This window comes from Sceloporus occidentalis, unplaced genomic scaffold (assembly GCF_023333645.1).
Source record: "Sceloporus occidentalis isolate IW3139 unplaced genomic scaffold, rSceOcc1.0.p SCAF_4, whole genome shotgun sequence".
In the NCBI taxonomy this organism is placed as follows: domain Eukaryota; kingdom Metazoa; phylum Chordata; class Lepidosauria; order Squamata; family Phrynosomatidae; genus Sceloporus; species Sceloporus occidentalis.
Genome location: NW_028316984.1, coordinates 165,401,662 through 165,413,813, shown reverse-complemented (window position 1 = coordinate 165,413,813; position 12,152 = coordinate 165,401,662). Strand labels below are relative to the sequence as shown.

General features: G+C 39.8%; 1 protein-coding gene across 1 annotated transcript in view; it reads right to left on the bottom strand.

The window, feature by feature from the left end:
- The window catches only part of LRRC74A (leucine rich repeat containing 74A), a 41,707-nt gene that overhangs the window by 9,616 nt on the left and 19,939 nt on the right, over positions 1 to 12,152 (bottom strand). Inside the window, exons 9-11 of the mRNA XM_089523568.1 lie at positions 8,019 to 8,213; positions 4,466 to 4,561; positions 2,568 to 2,711 (exon numbers count right to left, since the gene is read on the bottom strand). Coding sequence (XP_089379694.1) covers positions 2,568 to 2,711; positions 4,466 to 4,561; positions 8,019 to 8,213 — 435 coding nt within the window. The remainder of the gene's footprint in view (positions 1 to 2,567; positions 2,712 to 4,465; positions 4,562 to 8,018; positions 8,214 to 12,152) is intronic.

The window sequence follows — 12,152 nt, the reverse complement described above, 5'->3', positions numbered from 1 at the left end:
TCATGGGGCATCATTTGAAAACACTCCCTTTATTGTGGAATATTAACAGGATTTAAATAGCAATTGATTTACAGGATGCGGGTGCTTGCCTCCTGTGTGATAAAGTCCTATGTCTTTGAATTCTGAGATCTTCATGTTATTGAATCAAATAGATTTATTTGCTGTTGGTGCCAAAGGAATTGGAGCAAAGCTTTTAAAACTTATTAGTTTAAATTGTACACAAAATGAATCAGTTTGATTAGTAAATTCTTTCCCCCCTTTTCTTTGTTTTTCTGGTAAAATTATAAGGTGCTATAATTATATGCAATAAAACTGGCTGATTTATATTGTATCAAACCACTGATCCATCTAGCTCAATTCTGTTTACATTAACTGGCAGTAGCTATTCAGAGAGTTTGTAACAGGGGTCTTTTTCCATGTCAGAAGGTGAATATGCAGTATTTTACATACAGAGTACTTCTTTTTTGGCAACATTACACTAATAGCTGTTTAAAAAAAACCTGAGAATGTTTAAAATAGCAACATATCTGCCTTTCTGAAGATGAACCCCCCAATCTTCTGAAATATCATAAGTGGTAAGGAATACCAAGTACACTTGTCCCTCCATATTTGCTAGACTCCCGTGAATATGGAAAAACTGCAAATAACAAAAACACCATATTTTTACCTGAGAGGACACCTCTCTAGAAATATCTAGGTCCTCCAGTGCAACTCTGTGGTCACTGGAGGAGCTGTGGTGCACTGGAGTAGCTACAAATGCTTAGTAGCGTATTCTCTCTAGCAATCTCTAGGTCCTCCAGTGCAACTCTGTGGTCAACGTCCGACAGACAATGACCACAGGACTGCACTGGAGGAACTACAAATGCCTCGTAGAGTATTCTCTGTAGGAATCTCTGGGTCTTTCAGTGCAACTTTTAGTTAAAGTTGACCATAAAGTTGCACTGGAGGACTTAGACAGTCCTAGAGAGAACATATTAATCAAATCCATAAATAATCAGATCCGCAAATATTAAAGCCTCAGATATGGAGGGATGAGTGTAATATCATCACCTCTTCCAGCTGATATAAAAACCATGGCCTATATAGAGAAGTAATGCTATTATTCTGAGTGTAATGACTTTTCACTCAACTTCTCATGCAACAGAAGATTGTAAATACTTAGCTTAAAGGCTGAATAAAAACAGATCTAGTTTGAGCCATTCAATAGAGACAGTAGGTGATGACAGGAGACAGCCATCACAGCTGTTGCTTTGGAAACTGAAGGGATTCGTGAAATTTTTGTGACTATATGGAGCATGTTTGTCTTTCCATAGTAGAGTGAAATCAGGTAGGTGATTTTGCTGGGAGACACCCTTGGTGAAGAACAGTGGAATAAAAAAAGGACCCAAAGGACAGCTAGACTGCTGCCACACTGCAGAAATAAAGCAATATGACATCACTTTAGCTGCCATGACTCAATGTATGTAATTCTGGGATTTGTAGTTTTGTGAAATATTTAACCTTCCCTGTCATAGAGCTCCGGTGCCCCACCAAACTACAGATCTCAGGATTCCATAGCATTGAGCCATGGAAGTTAAAGTGGTATTAAACTCTATTATTTCTGCAGTGTGGCAGCAGTCACAGACAGGCACAGTTGCTGTCCATGATGGCTTGAAATTTTGTAACCTTTGGTCTTCCTGTATGTATTTTACAGTATAACATTCCTTTAGATATATCTCTACTAAAGCATGATTGCCCAAATCTGGGTCAAAACCAGCATGCATGGGAGGGAGGAACTTAGACCACCCATCCCATTAACTGTTTTTATGTTTTCATTTGGGTTAAAAAAAAGAAAGAAAAGTCAATTGGCATGTTACTCCTACTTCAAAATATAGTGGGTGCAATCCTACATCAGAGTTGCGTAGTGTGAACCTTTGCATGCAGAGTTACACCATGACTGTATTTCACAACTGTTATGTTGATAGCAAGTATGGAAGCAGACATGCAATGACTCTGTGTGTACAACTCTGCTTTCCTGATCATGAAATACATATGGACACTGCACTTTACACAAAAGTGTCCAATCACTTTGTTGAGAAACTTAATGCATGCATAAGACAATGTCAGGATTCTGTCCAATGTTTCTGCAACAGTAGTGCAGCCTTAAGGTAAGATGTATGTGAACAACTAATATGGAGTTACTGCTCCAAAAACTGAATTTGATCTAAGGAAAGCAAGTTTATTCTTTTTGTCATTGCTAGTGTGAATCCTTTCCCCATAGCTGATGTGCTAGGATAATTTTAGACCTTGGATTTAATGATCTTATGGGGATAACTCACCTTTAGATGGAAATGTGTATTATTCCACATCCTTAAAATTGTCTTATGGGGATGGGGAGGAAGCTTTTTGGGTTTTTTTAAAAGGGAATTTGTTTGTTTCCAAATGGGAAAACCCAGCCCTTCTTTTTTGGGGGGCCTTCTCATCACTGCACAGTGAGCCCTACAGTGTGAAGTCCTGCTGTGAAGGAGTTCCTAAAACTACAAGGATAAAAATGCATTCATTGTAAGAGAGATTGAAGATACTCTCACCTGAATCACTTTCATAGCATCTGGACGTCTTTCTGTTTTCATGGCAATGTGGCCTCCAACTCCTCCGTAGATGACATCCAGCTCAGGACGTATCTCTGAGACTAAATCAAGCAGCTTGATGAAGCTGTCATTCACCAGCACATTCTGAAACAGAGCAGACAAGAGACTGGCCTTAACACAGACAGAAGGAATCCCATTCCCACATATAGGCCTATTGGAATAAGAACCCTAGAGCACACATCTGTTCAGTCTGGTTTACATATCCCAGATCCTGGGCTGTGCCATGCAATCAATCAATCAGTCAGTCAGTCAACCACCCAACCAACTAACCAATAGTGTAAACCTTCTCCTAATCCACTCTAGATGCCCTATTTTTGAGTTAGGATTACATTGTAACTACAGTAATTTATATAAATCCAAATTCGGAGTCCAAACTCAACATCTAGAATATGGATTTTGCCATCCGTACAAATTTACACACATAATTACAGAAATGTTTTCATTTTCTTTGTCTGACTCCATTCTCTCCCCCTACCACCACCTCTTGCTAATTTGCTAAATGTATTTTAAGTTTGCTAGTCATGGGGAACCTTGTGGTTTCATACATAATTTTTATTTAGCCTTTTGCAGTTTTAGCAAATGAGGTCCATATTCTATGAAGCAAATATTTGCAAGCTGGAAAAGTGGAAATCTTCTTAAATTTACAGGACTAAAGATCCTTGGAAAGCTAAATTCTGCACCCAAAGATGTGTTGGAATAAACAACCAAACTGTTTTGAGTAAAAGGTAAATATGTTTATTATAGGTATTACATCTACCAACAGAGATACAAGCTCGAGGTGCTATGGCTAGCTACAGGTCAAAGAAAAAGAGATTCTAGATTGAGAACAGAAGGAAATGAAATTGTTCTGAGAATGCCTGTAGTTGGGAAGGAAGAGACAGATTAGGCAAGATAAAGAGAGAAAACTCCAGGAGACCCAACCTACCTTGCTCCCTGTAAGCACATAGACCTTAAAGCTAGCATGGTTGCACTCCACTTGTAACATTTTCTGTTCTTTTGGTGAATTGCAGCACACATAGTGCTGTCCCAAAAGTGAAACAGTGAGTTAAGAGAGACAGGAACCCCTGGTTTTCCCTTAGAACCCCTTGTTTCTCTTTCAAGAATCCTAGAAACAGGAGCAGAGTTGTTATCTCTGCAAAGTGGAATCCACTGCTGCTCAGAAAAACACAATGTTGCACAAATGGCCTAAAGTTAGTAATGGGGCAGAGGGGCAACAGAAATATTCATCAGTTGTGAGATACTATGAGGTACAATAGGGGCTATTGATATAACTCTATGATTGTGTCAATCCTCATGTAGTATGAGGAGGCAAATATCCCCCGTTAGCCAAATCTCATCCACAAAGCACCTCCAAAACCCCACCGGTGATCTCCTTCACTTAGCCTCATGGAATCCTTTCTGTTAAAATTTATTGAGTTCCAAAGGCAGAATAATCCAATTGTAATTTTATCCAATGTATTTTTGTCTTGAATCCTATGCACTAACTTACTTGAAAGTTAATACCATTGAGCAAGTTGGTAGGTACTTAAAAGTAAATAGGAGGAAAATTAAATATGAAGAACAGACATTCTGTAACTTTTCTCTTTCTGGTTGCCATCAGGTATCCTTGCTATGAGCCACTGCTTTTGATGTATGGAGAAAATGTTGCAATATATTTGTATCACTGAGGAAACTGAAGAGCTGTCAGACTGAAACTCCTCAGCTCATTCACCTCTGGGCTGATATGGAAAAGGCTGCTCAAAGACAGATCATGAAAGATTTTATGGAGATTTCAACATTATAAAGTTCAAGGGCTACATATATATTTCTGAATTATCCCAACCCTAGGCTCCTCTTACTGAGATGTTGATTTCTTCCATTCTGGATTTTGAATTCTTCCTAACAGCTGTGACTAGAGCAATCGCACCCTCTACTGTCACGGGATTATGAGACATCTGTGAGGAAAAGAAATAGTTGATTAGCTGACTATTGAAATGAATGTACTGTGAGTATACCACGGTCCTGAGGCTAAGAGATGCCTTGAATCAGAAAGTTGGGCTTATCCGAGTTATGCCACAAATGTGGTATGGTCTTGGCCAATTCATCAGCTGTTGGTCTCAATTCTCAACCTATAAAATGGGAGTGTGGAAACAAGGGTGGTGTAGTGGATCAAACATTGAGCTTTAACTCTAGAGGTCAGAGACTGAATCCACACTTGGACATGGAAACTCATCTTAGGCAATTCACAATTTTTCAGCATTTTTCAGGCAAAAGGTGAACCTGTTCTGAATAAATCTTGTCAAGGTTCATTTTAGGATTGCCATAAGTCAAAAATGACTTGAAGGCACACAACAATGAAGTCAGAATAACAGAGCTATGAGCAGCAGGGATGCTTGTAAGCAAGTGGAAAGCACTTGCAATTCACTGCCATTGACAGATGATAGAAGGCAAAAGGACCTCTAGGAGATGGAAACAGAAGGAGCAATAGGCCATAGCTACCTGGAGTGCTGTCTGCAGTGTTCAGCATGGACAAATTATGTCATTACTCTTCTGTGTTATGATGATAAATATTGAAGTGCATGCTAGTTCCTATAGCAAGACCCCCAATCTGAGTTCAAAAAATGAAGACAGCAATGTTCCAAATGTGTGCTTGTGTGTACACACATACAAACACTAATAGACAATATATTACAATATATACTGTTTTCAGCAATATATTATTGCTGGGAAAATCCATTTCTGTACTCAGAAATGCAATGATGAGTAATGCAAGCAAGCTTGGGGTCGTTGTCAAATGATGCCACCATCCTTGCTAATCAAAACATCCTGTCTCTTGAGGCCTGTGAGCTGTGGGTCTACTACACAACTACTGTCCTATGCCTGGCATTACTAGGCAGCTCCTTGGTGCTACAACAGGCAGAATTGGCTTATTCCTTCCCTCTGCTGTCTGAAGCAGAATTTGATCTGTAAAATACTTTTGCTTTTTAAATGAGCTAGTGTGGTGTAGTGGTTAGAGGAGAGTTATGGGGGGATGTGTGACCCACTAAATATTGTTTGAGTGCCACTCCCATCAGGCCCTGATCATTTGCTATGCTAGTAAGGGCTTATGGGATGTACAGTACAACAACAAATGGAGGGCCACAGGTTGCCCATGCCTGGTTTAGTTCTCTAGGTTGGAATCGGATTAATCCAGTGTTACCCTAAATCTAATGTGTTCAAAGAAGACACTCTAAAACTAATCTGAATTTAAGGGAAGTAATAATTAGCTCAAACTGGTAGATTTGGAGTGGCTGGGGTAACTTGGTCTTGGGGATCTATCCCAGCTTTACAGGATCCCAAAGTATACAGAAATCCAGAGGCAAGTTTCCAGAGAACAAAAACAAACAACCATGCACGTACACAAGGACTAGAGAAATCAAAGTGTTAGACTGGAACAGAGTAAGGCATCACTAATGGGGATACTGCACTGAATGGATCCTGGTTCCGAATTGCTGTTAGTCTGGAAATGAAAGAAGGACTCAGTCGCTCCTTTAGCAATGGAGGGTGTCAAGCAAAAGAGGTGCTAGCCTGGCAAACCAGCAGATATTCTGCTTATTTGGAGCTTATTCTGCATATTATTAGGAGCCCTGGTGGTGCAGTGATTAAATGCCTGTACTGCAGCCACTCACTCACAGCCATAAGGTTCTGAGTACAATACTAGTTAGGGGCTCAGGGTCAACTCAGGCTGGCATCCTTCTATAGCTCGCTAAAATGAGTACTCAGCTTATTGGGGGCAATTAGCTTACACATTGTAAACTGCTTAGGGAATGCTTAAGTGCACTGATAAGTGGGATGGAAATGTACTTGATATTGCTATTGCTATTTGCTGGCCTAAGCCAAAGACACAATGAAAGAGTACCCATATTTATAGTAAATTCATGCCTTGAGGCAGAATCCAAGGGTCTGAAAAGACCAAGTAGTCCTGGAATGACTTTGAAATGGATTTGGATTCACTTTGAAGTAGTTCAGGTTATTTTGAAAGAGTTTTCCAAGGTAGTAATAACAGAGTGTGAATGGGAGCGATGGATGTGCATTTCCAGGCAGAGACAATTAATGCGCAAGATCTCCCAGATTTTGTTTACCATATCTGTAGCCCTTTGTTCTTTATGAATCCAGAATCCATTCATCAATCTGAGCCCCCTCCCCCCATGTATCTCCTGGTTACTAGCCTCTTTGGTTATGGCTTCCACAATTGGGGTTATGGAGGGGTCGCCCAGCTTTGTTTTATTACATCTCTGCTATCAAAAGAGGAGGGCAACCCGTGGGCATAGTAATACCAGTTCACATCTCCACAGAGCCAGGAAATTCATTGGGAGACTTTGGACTATTCATTTTCTCTTCCTCAGCCTGGTGTTCCTCATAGGGTTGCTGTGCAGATAAAATGGAAAGATGCAGAGCCCTGCATGCCTGCTTTATCTCACTGGAGGAAAGGCAGGCTATAATGTAACTAATACATTCATAATTAAATAGAATATTCTGTAAGCATGGGATTTTTAGAGCATCATGAATTATTGTATGTCTAAGGGTTAACACTACCAGCTTACTTGGCTCAAGAGGGGAAAATATGGAATTTCATCACCCATCTGAGCTCCACTCCTAATCTTCATATTTAAATTGCTTTTAATTGTATGCGTGTAAATGATTTTTAATACTATTGATAGATGAATTACATTTTAACGGTTGTATGATTTTAGTAAAAATGAATATTTAACTTTTGTAAGCCTCCTTAATTCCCTAGACTGGGTAAATGTGGGAAATAAATAAATAAAATTTCTGAACATAGTGGCTGTAAAGGAACATCTGTTAAAATGGTGGATTTATTTTGGTTGTTCGTGCTATATATTGAAATAACTTCAACTGAGACTTCAGTGTGATCCAATCTGATACCTAAGTGAGAACTAGTAAGGGAGTCAAGGAACCGGTCCATTTGCTTCTGGCAAACCCAGAAGCAAAATTACTCCCATTAACCCAAAAACAATAGTAGACACTTTCTTATTTTTATTTTAAAGGCCATTACACTCCCCCTTCTCCGCACCAGCTGGCAACCCTATCTCTATCAAAATCCAAATCAATGTAGAAAATAACCTTTTTCAGCTGTAGTGATAGAGGTACAAAATCACAACATCATTAAAACATTGTGATCTTTCAGGTCTTTCTTATTTTCCTTCCTCTTTACTCTACAGTATTTTTACTGCCATCATTTTCAAATAAGTCCCTGGAGCCCTGAGCTCTACAAACATTTAAAAAAAGAAGAATATTTTATATTTCTATTTCTGTCAACAGCTCAGGAGTTGCACAAAACAGCAGTGATGTCACATATAGCTCACACAGCTTGAGCTCAATTCCAGATCAGCTGAGGAAATAAAATCCTACCTTCAAGATTCTAAGGCTTCCATTAACTTCTAAGCCCTTGCACAGCTTTACAGTCCCCTCGTTGTTGATGTGATTGTTGCTGATATCCAGTTCAGTTAGCACCATGTTGACCTTGAGAGCTTCTCCAAGGGCCAGAGCACCTTCATTTCCAAAGCCATTCCATGCAAGGTTAAGTATCTTTAATGATCCATTAGCCTCCAAAAAGACAGAAAGAAGACATCAACATTCACCTGCGCTTTTACCTAGAATTTGTACCTAATCTTTGTATTTCTTCCGGGAATTAATTTTGGTGCTGGGAGATGGAAACATGTTTTGAATTAAATCAACAATGAAATATAAATGTATTTTAAAAAGTAAACATTTTAAATAGTTTAATAGTTTAAATAGAGTTGTACAGATACCATAGACTGCTAAAAAGACAAATTAAGTCCTAGAAGAAATCAAGGCTGAATTCTTCCTAGAAGCCAAGTTGACATATCATGAGAAGAAATGACTCACTATAAAAGACAAGAATGCTTGGTAAAATAGAAGGCAGTAGGAAAAGAGGAAGACTGAATTCCAGGTGGATAAACTCAGTCAGAGAAGCCACTGCCCCAATTCTGCAAGACCTGAGCTGGGCTGCTCATGATAGGGTGACTTGAAGGTCTCTCATTCATGAGGTCATCAGAAGTTGACTTGGTGGTAGTTAACAAGAAAGGCAAGCCTATCACAAGAATTTCTCGGCAAGATTTATTCAGAGAGGGTTTGGCATTGCCTTCTTCTAAGACTGAGAGAGTTTGATTTGCCCAAGGCCACTCAGTGAGTTTCCATGGCTGATCAGGATATTTAGCCTTGGTCTCCAGAGTCAGTCCAGTGCTAAAGCTACTACACCACACTGCCTTTCTAAGGTGCTGCAATACAATCTTCTCACTCCGATTCCTACTAACCAGTAGTCAGGGGCACACTGATGATCTGAATCAAAGATGTAATGGAGAGAGAGAATTATGTTTATATGAAGTGCATGATTTATGTAATATATAGCTAATACATTGATAGCTTTATCCTCCAGAAACTTGTTTAATCCCATTTTAAACCACCAAAGTTGAGAGTCATTACTGCCTTCTCATGACTAGATGCCGGAAGACTCTCATCTTTGTAAATTCTGAGGCAAGCTGACCCAAGCTGCACTTGGGTCAGCTTCCACCAAAGTTCAGACCAGAATGTACTTCTTCGCTGAATTTTCCAGTAACATTATTAACTCAAAAAGATATCCACATGACTTTTTAAAAAAACATATCCTATGATAAAATAGGACCCCAATTACAAAGGGAATGCCACTGGGCTGCTGAGGCCAGCCAAGCTGCTGCTTGAAGGAGTGACAAGCCCCCTTTCCCCCATTAAGAGAATGAATGAAAGAAGAATTCCCCGTGTACCTCATCTTTAAAGGCCAACTTATCCGCATCTGAAAGTTCTTTGATTCTGCCAACCCCTTGAACTATAATCTGGCCTGGGGAATGTATTCCTCCCTATCAAGAATACAGAGAAAAGTCTGTGTCTAATACTGCGGCTCCACATTGCCTAAAATCTGTAACTACTGAGGAAGCCGATATGAAGGGGCAGTGGGAAGGAATAGAATATTATTTAAAGGGTGTTGCCTTTATATCTTGAAATGCTGGTAAAGTCTTTAGATTGAATTGATGGTTAGGAGATACTGAGTTAAATGTCAGCAGAGATGGCTCAAAAGATTTTGGGCTAATCTGAAGAACAAAGCCTTCCCTTACACATCCTGAGATTCAAGTTTCTTTTACATCAGCTTCAAAAAGATTTTGGTGCTTTAAAAAATCCAAATGATTTATCCACAATAATGATAGCAACCTGAGCGAGTGATGAATTTGAAAGGTTCTTGGACAAAGTATTCTGTAGTGTGCTCTCCATGTGTTTATTAGGCAGTAGAATCAGCTCTTAAACAGGTTGACCAGAGGTCTTTCTTTTCCAGGACATGTCCTACAGTTCCACCTTCTGTCCAGGAGGGATTCCAAAGTGTCCTCCATTTTGAGCATGACTAAGATGCATGAATTTATATTAATGCTGTTAACTTTTATTTTGTGATGTCCTACTTTTTTTTTATGCCAGACATTTTGCTATGCCTTTTCCTCCTTTGTGGTTAGGACATCTAGTCATCCTTCACATAAAGTTTGTGCAGGGACTACCATTTTAATTGCCCACAATGCCCCAGAACATCTGAGATAGTTTCAGTATAGAACATCAGAGAAATTAAAATAGATGTTTGCAGATCCAGCTGCACAACACAGAGATCCTGGGGCAGTCAGGAAACTAGGAAAGAATCTTATCCTCTCTGTCATGGAGAGCAACAGAAAACTCTCATATCCACCCGGTTAGACCTAAGTTCAGTGCCATCTAGGAACTAAACTGTATAACAACATTATCCACTCAATGCCCAAGGATGCCAGGGACTGAGGCCAAGCCTGGTAATAGCACTTCATGCTCCTTTAATGGGGCAGGAGGACATTTCATTCTTCCTAATTATAGGATCTACCCTTTCCATTCACTGAATCAAACTGCCAATCAGGTAGTGTATCTACAACTTATGCTAAGTGGGTTTGGCCATTAGCACTGTATGGATAAGTCCAACTGGGAAGCACTTTAATCTCTTTAGGAGAAAAACAGTACAGAAGAAAATCAGTGCACCATGCTGTGCTGAAGTAATGCCTCTTTTTTAAAACCATAAAACTTTATTTTTAAAAATTATTTGTAAGTCACCCTGGAAACTAATTAAAGGGTAGTGTAAAAAAAAAACCTTTAAAAGGACGGAAGTAGAAAATTAGTACAATTAGGCCCATGTCACAGCAGTTTGATATACACAATCCAAAATCTTGCTAGAATGGAGGTTAAGATAATGCAAGGGTCACAGGACAAATTTGGAGCACATCAGTGATATAGTGATAAATTTTGATGTATAGTCTCTCTCCATGACAGTCTTTATAGTAACACCCTAAAGGAGAGCCATAAAATGTCGGTAGCTGTTTTGATCTCTATATAAAAACACTTGCTGCATTTTTCATTTCCATGAGCAAAACTTTTGTAAAGCTAATGATTCAAGACCCAGCAGCCTCAAAATATTTTATATTGTATTAGGGGAAGTTGATGATAAAACATTGTTAGAGGAAAAATCCATTTTCCTTCAGCTGCAGTGGAGATTGCTCCTAAAATTAAGCACAAGAGGAGTTCAAGGGTTTGGGGTCAAATGATATCTAAGGGGTGGCCTCCAGCCGCCCTTTTACAGCCAGATTGGGGCCGTGGCAACTGCATGTTGCAGCTCTAATCTGGCCTTTGCAGGGCGTAAAAAGAAGCTGCAAAAAGCGGCTTCTTTTTGCATCCTGCAACAGGCACGATAGCCACAGCACCATGGCTTTACAGCACTTCAGTGCTGCATCGTGAGGAGACAGTGCCAGAGGAGTGCCGTGATGCTGTGTGGCATGTGGTGGGGTGTGTGGTGTCACACTGGCCTGGGGGTGGAGCCAGGGTGGTCATCATATGGATGCTATGCCCCAACTTCATCCGCAGGTCAGCTTTTCTTGCCAGTGTGCACAGCCTCATAGTCCCTATTAAATGAAAAAGTTCTAGACTTTGACCTTGTGAGCCCTGGCTTCACTGACCCACTGGGGCACATAGTAATGTGGTCAGGGCACTGCTTAATCACATATGCAACACCCAACGAATTGACATTTTGCTTTTGTACTGCAAAAGCATGTAAGAGATGAGCATTGATGGGACAGCACAATGCTGAAATATGCTTGCTCTTATACCTTTCTTGGAAGTTCCAAAATTTATCAAGGCCTGATAAGCACAGGTAAACTCACTGAGTTCCTTGTGACAGAATCAATTCACTTTTGCAGGTTGCCCCTAAAGAAGGATGTATTTTTTTACTGAAATAGATCAAGCCTGAAAAGAGTTTCATACTTCTGGGAACTGTTTCTCCCTTGCTCATTGGGTGCATTGAGTGCCATCCTCCCTCCTGGAATGAATCCATACCAGCAAAATAATCCAGACCCAGTGTGCAGTATTTTGCCCAGATTTTACTCCATTTACGCTTCATTGATGTAAAAATCTGGATTGAAATTGTATTGATAGCCA